The 10,931-nt window shown below is 41.6% G+C and overlaps 1 protein-coding gene across 1 annotated transcript in view; it reads left to right on the forward strand.

Moving 5' to 3' along the window:
- Positions 1-9,240: 9,240 nt before the first annotated feature.
- Positions 9,241-10,931, forward strand: part of LOC107479725 (zinc finger BED domain-containing protein RICESLEEPER 2-like) — a 2,330-nt gene continuing 639 nt past the window's right edge. The window contains exon 1 of the mRNA XM_016099833.3: positions 9,241-10,912. Coding sequence (XP_015955319.1) covers positions 9,241-10,912 — 1,672 coding nt within the window. The remainder of the gene's footprint in view (positions 10,913-10,931) is intronic.

Below are 10,931 nucleotides of genomic sequence, written 5' to 3' on the forward strand. Positions count from 1 at the left end.
TATCCACCCTTAAGTTGAGCAATACATGCTGTATTATCTTCAAACAGAATAATTGGAGCTATCTTATGATCAGTCAGTCCACATGATGACAGAATATATTGGATTAAACTCCTGAGGCGAAAAACACTCGCGACTAGCATCATCTATCGCTAGTATTTCTGCATGATTAGAGGATGTTGCTGCAATCGTCTATTTCGTGGACCTCCATGATATAGCTGTACCACCATATGTGAACAGGTATCCTATTTGAGATCTCCCTTTGTGTGGATCAGACAAGTGTCCAGCATCTGCATAGCCAACAAATTGTGACTTGGATTCATATGGATAAAACAAATCCATATCAATTGTTCCATGAAGATATCGAAAATTTTGTTTGATTCCATTCCAATGTCTTTTGGTTGGAGAGGAACTATACATTGTTAGTAAATTCACTGCAAATGATATGTCAGGTCCTGTATTATTAGCAAGATACATTAGCACTCCAATAGTACTAATATACGGTACTTTAGGACTAAGGATATCTTCATTTTCTTGTTTAGTACGGAATTGATCTTTTTCCACATCCAAAGACCTTATAATCTTTGGGGTACTTAATGGATGTGACTTATCCATATAAAATCTCTTCAAGATTTTTTCTGTGTATGTTGTTTGATGAATAAAGATCCCATTTTTTGTAAGCTCGATCTACAGGCCAAGACAAAATTTAGTCTCTCCAACATCTTTCATCTCAAACCCTTATTTTAGAGCTTTTATAATTGTTGGAATCTCTTCAAGGGTTCCAATGATATTTAAATAATCAACATACAAAGCAATTATAATGAATCCAGATGCAGATTTCTTTATGAAAACACATGGGTAGATATCATCATTCTTAAATCCATTTTGGCCAGATACTCAGTGCTGAACTGAGCTGTACGGTTCAGGATTGGACGAGGACAAAGTGGCCGACCTCTTATAGCACTGTTGAAATTGACCTCTTCCAAAGAGCTCGGCCAAATAACCATAGAGGCCCAAAAAGGCCCAAAGCAGAGGCTCGCAGCCCACTTAAAGGCGGCAAGTCAAAAGATAAGTGATCTCATCCATGAAAGATAAGATAAAGATAACTAACTTATCCCAAGGAAGGTCACTCTAAACTACTATAAATACACTGGAGCAACCAAGTATAACTCATACTCTGATTCTACACAAAAAAACCTGCCTAAAGCCTGTGCTAACTTAAGCATCGGAGTCTCTTGCAGGTACCACTACCCTCCGGTGATTGAAGATCAACAAGCACCTCAAGATCCAGCAAATCAGACACAATAGCTCTGATCACATCAGTAGATCTCATCCGAGATCGATCTTCAGTTTTAGGTAACCCTCGGAACATTGGCGCCGTTGCCGGGGACCCTGGAAGTCATCCCATCACCATGGCAAACAACCCTACCAACGACCTTAACTCTGGATTAGAAGAAGGAACGCCACTCAAAAATGCGAATGCCACACCAACCTCCCCTAAGGACACACACCACCCCAAGGGAGACAAACAACCTCAAAACACAGAGATCTTAGATGTCATCTGTGACTAACAGGATCGCCTCAAACAGCTCGAGCGAGAGGCCGAGCATCAGCGAGAGGCCGAGAGAGACCTCCGGAGAGAAACAAGACGGTGTCGAGAGCTGGAGGACAAGCTCCTAAAGCTCGAAGCCAACCTCAACACTAAGACCACTCGATCCAGCCGCGAAGATATCCCTCACAAAGACCAAGATCCGTTCACAAAAGAGATCATGAAAGCTAAGGTCCCAAAAGACTTTAGTGCCCCCGACATGACCCGGTACGACGGTACGTCTGATCCGAGTCATCATCTCAGTAATTTCAGAAGTCGAATGTATCTCACAGATGCCTCAGATGCAATCCGTTATAAAGCCTTCCCGACCACTTTGACCAAGACGACAATAAAGTGGTTTAACAGCTTCGATGACCTCACCAGGAAATTCTTAGCTAGATTTTCCATCCAGAAAGACAAAGCCAAACATACTCCAAGCCTACTAAGGATTAAGCAAGGAGATCGGGAAAGTCTCCGTAGTTACATGGAGAGATTCAACAAAGCATGCTTGGATATACAAAATCTTCCAACAAAAGCAGCCATCATGGGTCTCATCAATGGCCTACGAGAAGGACCCTTTAGTCACTCCATATACAAAAAGCATCCAACATCTCTCAACGAGGTTCAAGAATGGGTGGAAAATTACATTAATATGGATGAAAACTCCCGATTAGGAGAAACCTCAAAGACTGGATTCTCCTACCCACCTCGGGATAAGGTTAAATAGTCTAGGAAGAAAGAAGACCAACCTACTAAGAAACCCAGGAAGTACCACAACTACACCCCTCTTCGGGTGTCTCTAGTGGACGTTTACTGAGAGATATGCAACACGGAGAAGATCCCACCGCCTCGCCCGATTAAACACAAGAGAGGAGGAAGTCGGACAGAGTATTGCGAATACCACCAAATCTATGGGCATTCTACCAGCGATTGCTACGACCTAAAGAATGTCATAGAAAAGTTGGCACGAAAAGGGAGATTAGATCGGTTCTTAGCCAATAGAGTGGATGCACCAAAAAAGAGAAGAAGGGATGAAGAGGTCAGACGAGTTGAACATCCCCCTCACACCTCTGAGAGACACGTCCACATGATAAACAGAGGATTCGCAGGAGGATGGATCTTTAATCATCCCGCAAAAGACACCTCAAAGAGGTGTATGATGTCGGAGAGAGGGACAGGTCACCCGACCTCCCCATTATCACGTTCACTCAAGAGGACGCCACAGGCATCATCCCCGGGGCATGATGACCCCGTGGTCATTACTATCATACTCGCCAATGCCAATCTCCACCGAACGTTGGTAGACCAAGGAAGCTCCGCGGGTATCTTGTTCAAATTTGCCTTCGACAAGCTTGGCCTACAAGAGAAAGAGCTTAGAGCTTATCCAGATAACTTGTTTGGACTCGAAGACGCCCCAATCCAACCACTTGGGTACATCCCACTGCACACAAGATTTGGAAAAGGAACACGGTCTAGGACGTTGAGCATAGACTACATCGTAGTCGACGTGAACTCCGCATACAATACCCTCATAGGTCGGACGACATTAAATCAGCTTGCCGTGGTCGTCTCCACTCCACACCTATGCATGAAGTTCCCAACTACAGAAGGGATCGCTATCATAAAGGGGGACCAAAATCTCGGGCGACACTGTTACAACAAAAGTCTGGACCTTAAAGGCAACCCCAGAGGAAAGGAAACCAATACTATAGAACTCGGGGGAATCTAAGCTCATGAGGAACTCCGCCCCCAACCAAAAGGTGAGATCGAAGAAGTTAAAATCGGAGATATTCGAGACAAAACAACAAACATAGGGGTGAATATACGAGGAGACCTAAAGGAGCTGCTAACAAAGCTCCTAAGGGATAATTCCAACCTCTTTGCATGGAAGGCCGCCGACATGCCTGGTATCGATCCCAGACTAATGTGTCATAAGTTAACGGTATATCCTGGGTCCCAGCCAGTGCAACAGAAGTGTAGGAAGCTCGGCCCGGAGAGGTCGTAAGCTGTCAAAGAGCAGGTACAAGCCTTGCTAGAAGTAGGGTTCATAAGGGAGGTAAAGTACCCATTATGTCTAGCCAATGTAGTATTAGTCAAGAAGTCAAACGGAAAGTGGCAGATGTGCACTAATTACACCGACCTCAACAAAGCCTGCCCAAAAGACCTCTACCCACTCCCGAGCATAGACATACTAGTCGACGCTTAATCAGGGTATCAGTACCTCTCCTTCATGGACGCTTACTCGGGATACAATCAAATCCCAATGTATCAACCCGACCAGGAGAAAACCTCATTCTTAACCCCAAAAGCAAGCTACTGCTACATAGTCATGCCCTTCAGACTCAAGAACGCAAGGGCTACATACCAGAGACTGATGAACAAAGTTTTTGCCAATCACATTGGGAAGCTGATGGAGGTTTATGTAGATGACATGTTGGTAAAGACACAAAGAGAGGAAACGTTGTTATCCGACTTCACTGAGGTGTTCGACACCATAAGAAAGCATGAGATGAGACTTAATCTCGTGAAGTGCACATTCGCGGTAGAGGCTGGCGAATTCTTGGGCTTCATGCTCACTCAAAGAGGGATCGAAGTAAAACCGGATAAATGCCAGGCCATACTTCAAATGAAAAGTCCCACCTGTGTCAAAGTGGTCCAGCAGCTCAATGGAAGACTAGCGGCTCTATCTAGATTCCTAGCTGGATCGGCCTTAAGATCTCTCCCTTTCTACGCAATACTAAGGAAAGGACAAAGGTTTGAGTGGACCCTAGAATGCGAACAAGCCTTCCAAGACTTCAAGACAGTCTTGGGGCAACCACCCATCTTAACCCGACCTAGGGAAGGTGTGGAACTAATCCTATACCTCGCTGTAGGAAATCAGGCGATAGCCTCGACACTAGTCAGAAAAGACGAAAATGGGCAACAACCTATCTACTTCATCAATAAGGCTTTGCAAGGGGATGAACTGAACTATCAAAAGATAGAAAAGTTCGCTTACGCCAATGTATTTACTTCCCGACGACTCCGACCATACTTTCAAGCTCACACCATTAGAGTACGGACCAGCCAACCTATAAAAAGTATTGTACAGAAAATAGACTTAGTTGGAAGAATCCTACAATAGGTAGTCGAATTATCCGAATTTGACCTCAAATATGAAGCTCGGACAGCTATCAAGTCTCAGTACCTGACTGACTTCACCGCAAAGTACACTGACACCCCAGGCACCCCCACAGAGTGGAGCTTCTATGTGGATGGCTCCTCGAACAAAATTGGGAGTGGCACAGGCATCATTTTAGAAAGTGATCAGGGAACCTAAATCAAGCTATCATTAAGGTTCGAGTTCCCCACCTCAAATAAACAAGCAGAATACGAGGCCCTACTGGCTGGTTTGAAGCTGGCTAGGGAGGTAGGAGCGCAGAAACTTACCATTTTCAGTGATTCACAGGTAGTCACCTCGCAAATAGAATGGAGCTACTAGGCCAAGGATCCGACCATGAAGAAATACCTAGACAAAACTAAAGAATAGCTCGGACAATTTAGGGGATATGAGGTCCGACATATACCCCGGGAATAAAATACCCGAGCTGATGCCCTTTCAAAACTAGCCAACAACAAACCAAGGGGCAGTAATAGAAGCCTCATCTAGGAAACACTACAAAACCCATTAATCTTGGAGGAAGAGAATATCTTAATCATATCAGGTCAAGACCAAGGGTGGATGACTCCCATAGTTAGCTATCTCAAGTCTGAAACACTCCTCACAGATAAATAGGAGGCAAACAGGCTAGTACAAGAAGCGTAGTACTACACCATAGTGAACGACATCCTATATAGGAGAGAAATCTCTACACCCCTCCTAAAATGCATCCCGACCTCCGCTACAAGGGAAGTTCTTGAGGAAGTCCACAGTGGCATGTGTGGCAACCACCTCGGGGTGCGAGCTCTAGCAAAAAAGGTACTTCGAGCTGGCTTTTATTGGCCAACGTTGCACAAGGAAGCAACAGAGTTCGTCAAACATGCCCCCCATGTCAGAAGCACGCCAACTTCCACATCGCACCACCGGAAGAACTCATTTGTGTCACTTCACCCTGGCCATTCACAAAGTGGGGGCTCAACCTCCTCGAGTCCCCACAAAATGGATTGAGGCTGAGCCGTTAGCCACTGCCACCACCCAAAGAAGTCGGAAGTTCCTATACAGAAACATTGTCACCAGGTTTGGGGTCCCATGCTCCATTACCACAGACAATGGCACTCAGTTCGACACGGGCTTCAGAAACCTGGTAGCCGATTTGAAAATCAAGCACTAGTTCACCTCTGTAGAGCACCCACAAGCCAATGGACAGGAGAAAGCCACCAACAAAGTCATACTGGCTGGTTTAAAATAGAGACTACAGAACGCCAAGGGATCTTGGGCTGAAGAGCTCCCACAAGTTCTACGGGCATACCGGACAACACCACACTCCACCATCGGAGAATCACCATTCTGTCTTGCTTATGGAATGGAGGTAATGATTTCCGTTGAAGTAGAAGAAGGATCCCCTATAGTGATCCTCTACAACGTAGACACCAACTCCCAAGCTCAAAGAGAAGAGCTCGACCTATTTCCAGAAGTCCGAGAAAGAGTTCGGATCAAAGAGGAAGCCCTAAAGCGTCGAATGGCTCTGAGGTATAATCGGAAGGTAATCCAGCGAAGCTTCGCCACCAACGATCTCATCTTAATCCGAAATGACATCGGAGCAGGTCGGTCAGGAGAAGGGAAGCAAGCAGCTAACTAGAAAGGGCCATACCAAGTTACAGAAGTACTAGGAAAAGGCTACTATAAGGTGTCCGACCTCGAAGTGCGAGAGCTGCCAATAGGGGTGTGCAAAAAAACTGGTTTAACTAAACTGAACTGAAACTGAATTGAAACTGTTTTAAATAAACCAGTTTTTTTAAATAAAAAACTGAACTGAAACCATAGTTTTTTATAAAAACCAGTTTATTAGAAACCAGTTTTTATAGTTCAGTTTAGTTTTAAACCAAATCAAAACTGGTTTATAGAACTTCAATTCAGTCTTCCAAACTCAAAAATTGAAAATGTGAAAACTGAAAACGCAAAAACCCTAATCGCGTTTCAACATCCTCTCTCGTCTCTCCCCTTCTGCCGCCGCAACCAACCGACTGCTGCCACCGTCAGAGCCGCCGTCGTCGAACTATTCGCCACCGTCGCTCACTGTCGTTCACCGTCTGACACAGTATCCTCTCTCCCTTGCTGGTTGCTGCCGTCGCTACCATTCCTCTCTCGTCTCTCCCTTGCTGCCGCCGCTACCAACCCACCACCGCCATCATCACCGTCGCTACCAACCCCTGCTGCTGCCATCTAACACAGTAGGTAATCTCTTTTCTCCTATGTTTTACTATGATTGGAAGCAGGGGAGACAATACTTTTTTACATAGTCAATTAGTAAGCCATTTTTACAGTTACCCATTAAAATCCAAATCCTAACAAGTCACATTACAAAACCACAATTGATTATTACAAGTTTTACATCTAAAATATAGTCTCTATATAATTTACAAGTTCAAGACAACCTTGATGTTCTTGTCGGTGACAGAAGCTTTCTTGGGCTTGGCATTGTTGAGGCATTTGGATTTTGGTATTTGAATATTCAAATTTTCAGTAGAAAAATTGGTAAGTTCACCCCCCAACACAACGCGCTTCCTCTTGAGGGGTTGATTCTCAGTGAGGTTTGCGGTCATGGCCCTCCTCTTTGCGGCGGCACGAGTTTCCATCTCTGAAGGTGGCTCTCTTTGAAGAAAGGGGACAGAGAAAAAGAGAGGGCAATAAGAATGAGTAAAGAAGAGAGGAAGAGGGTGCCAAGTTTGAAGGGAGGGATATTGAAAGAGACAATTGGGATTTACAGTATAATAAGGATGAAGCATGAAGAGTGCCATTTGATTTGAGTAAAACTTTCAAAACAGAGAAAGATAGAGAAGATTAATGAAAATGAAAAGGGGGATTGAGAATTGAGAGTGCCGCTGTTGGTAAAAAATGAAAATGGGTTGAGGAAATTTCTGCACATTCATCAATGAAGTCTATGGAGTAGTTTTCATTTTGAATATCTTAAATTATGTTCATTAAAACTTTACTCTATGTTTTCTGCATTACAAATTGACTACCGCAGTGTGCAGGTGCCAAGCTATCCTGTTCAACGCATGGTTTTCGACGAAATTCACGGCTATTCTTTGACTTCAATAAATCCCTTCCTCGATGATTCTAGCCCAAAGGATCATGCTTTTGTTGATGAATTCAGCTGCATAGGTACTTTTTTACTTAGTCTTGCAATGCTAATGCTTTGATGAAGTGTAGCAAAAATACTATTTGATGAAGTACTATATGTTTGAGCAACGTGAACACGACACATAAAATGGTCTTCGTGTCTGGTAAAACTTGGTTTTATTTGCTAAGATCCCAAAAACTTCATGAATTTTTATTGATTAAGGATTTTTTTTGTCAACAATTTAGTTAAATTAAATTTATTTTATACAAACTGGTTAGTTCATTAAAAAATAGGTGCAGCAATTAAGCACCAGTGTTTTATTCTTAAAATTTTTATGCTTAAAATTTGAATTCCCATAATTGCTGGATTTATAGGGATTTTTATGTGTTATGTTATTTTGTATGGACCTTAACTAACAAACCAGTGTTTGGATTGCAGCAAAGATTCCAATTATCTTGTATTTGTCAAAGAAGAATCTGTTGAAAAACTTTCAAGAAAACATAGGAGAAATGAGGTTTTCATAAATTCAATGATAATAACCAGTGTCTCATAAGAGAGCTAGCACTAGTAGGGATCAGTTTCAAGGAATTAAAGAGAGGGAAACTAAGAAGAAAATTTGGTCAAGATAGGATACCAAACTCAAAAAGGAGTCTACTTGCTCCTGCCCCTGTGTAAACAATTGAATTGTTATGTTTGTTGTTTGTGTGTGTGATTAATTTCTTTTTTCTCTTTTCCTTGAGTTCAAACAAAGTACATTAAAAATACTCTGTATTTGGAATATTCTTTTATGAGAAGAAATAGTATTTGGTATCTTCCTGCTTTGTGTATGAATCAGGTTATTTCTCTCAATTGTAGAAGAGATGATGTTTAAAGAAGGAAGAATAAGAAAACAGTATAAATTATGCAAATCTGTGTTGGTATGCAATTTGTAGAAAAGCTTTTTGTCAGATCTTATAAACTTTGTTTTATAATTCTGGTCTATATAGTTTCATTCTAGTTCACTGTTAGTCTTAACTGCGCTATTTCTTCTGTTTGCTTTCCAGTACTCTTACGTTTGCTTATTGTTGATGTTGTTGTAGACTAGATGAGGTGAAAGCTCAGAGAGCTCTAGAATACCCTTGCATTGTTGACTTGCAAACTGGTTCCTGCGGCTTTCATTTTTTGGAGGCGTTTCTCAGATTTCTAAAGAGAGCATTGCGGAAGAAAAAGTAAGTTCCAAACTTGGTCTAAGTAACCCTGTTAGTGTTAGCATGTAATGATGTATTTATTACTTCATAGTTTGTGTCATTTTATTTATTTATTTTCCTTTTTAAAGTGTTGTTGCTCCCTGCTTTTTAAACTTGGTCTAATTAGTTATTTAATTTATAATTAGGTTTGTTGCTCATATTAAAAATGTCTGAGAGAGAGGAGTATTCAAATCCTGCTGTTCCTCCTGCTCATCCCTCATTACCTCCTCAACCTAGTGGATCTTCTGGGCGTAAGAATCGATCAGAGATATGGGAACATTTCATTCCAATCGAAGGGATAGAGAAGTATGCAAGATGTAAAAACTGCAACGGTCAAATAAAATATGCAGGGGGAACAAGTGCTATGCGGCAACATTGGAAGCGATGTTTTGAATCGAACAACGAACATAGCAAGAGACAAAGGATAGAAGGGGGAACAAGTGGTCTTATATCCTCACCGAGTGTTACAAAGTTTGACCAAGCAGTAACTCGAAGTATCCTTACTGAGATGTTTGTGACTGAAGAGCTACCTTTCCGATTTGTAGAAAGAAATGTGTTTCGAAGGCTCTTGCATAGCATGCAACCTAAGTTTAAAATCCCTTCGCGTACTACATTGGCCCGTGATATACTTTCTTTTTATGAAACAGAGAAAATGAAGTTACAAAGTTATCTCTCTCATCATTGTCAAAAAGTGTGCCTTACAACTGACACTTGGACGACATCGAGTCAAAATTTGACTTATATGTCTCTAACGGCACACTTTATTGATAATGATTGGAAGTTGCAAAAGAAGATATTGAATTTTTGTCGGGTTGAGGGTCATTCAGGAGAGGTACTTGGTAGAGCTATTGAAGGTTGTTTGGATGCTTGGAAATTGCATCAAGTTTTTACTGTAACGGTTGATAACGCAACTTCTAATGATGGTGCAATTTTATACTTGAAAAAGAGATTAAATGCATGGAATAGTCTTGTTTTAAAGGGGGACTATCTTCATATGCGTTGTTGTGCTCATATCCTAAATTTGATAGTAAAAGATGGCTTGAAAGAGATTGATGATTCAATTACAAGAATTCGTAATGCAGTCAAATATGTCAAGTCATCTCCTATGAGATGTGAAAGCTTCAAAGCGTGCATTGAGCGGGAGAGCATCAATTATAAAGGGCTTGTTTCTTTGGATGTTGAAACTCGGTGGAATTCGACATATTTAATGTTGGAGGCAGCATTGAAGCTTCGAGCAGCGTTTGATTTGCTTGAGTTGCAAGATGATAAATATATTAATGAGATGAGCAAATCTTATGGTGTGCCTACAGATGATGATTGGACTAATGCGGAGTCAATTTTACCATTCTTGAAAATATTCTATGATGCTACATTGCACATTTCTAGGAGTTTGTATGTCAGTAGTAATAAATATATGAAAGAAGTCTTTAGCATCGGAAGAAAAATCAAGTTGCATTGTGAAAATACTGATTTGAGCATAAGATTAATGGCGTCCAAGATGCAAAGGAAATATGATAAGTATTGGGGAACTCCAAATGTCATTAACATGTTGTTGTTAATTGCAATTGTGCTTGATCCATGTCACAAGTTGGATTTTGTAAATTGGATTTTGGATGAGTCATTTGGTGTTGAAAAGGGAGGAGAACTCAAGTCAAAATTGTTTACTTGCTTGAATTCCCTTTATAATCACTACCAAGGCAAAGAAGATGAATCTCAAAGTAATCAAGATGCAATGATCAATGAAGAGGATGAAGATGATATCCTGAATATTTATTTGCAATCAACTGGACGTGATTCAGATGCTAAATCTGAACTTGACAGATATCTGAAAGAAGATTGTGAGCCTAGAAACAAGTC

Source organism: Arachis duranensis, chromosome 3 (genome assembly GCF_000817695.3).
Source record: "Arachis duranensis cultivar V14167 chromosome 3, aradu.V14167.gnm2.J7QH, whole genome shotgun sequence".
Lineage (NCBI taxonomy): Eukaryota > Viridiplantae > Streptophyta > Magnoliopsida > Fabales > Fabaceae > Arachis > Arachis duranensis.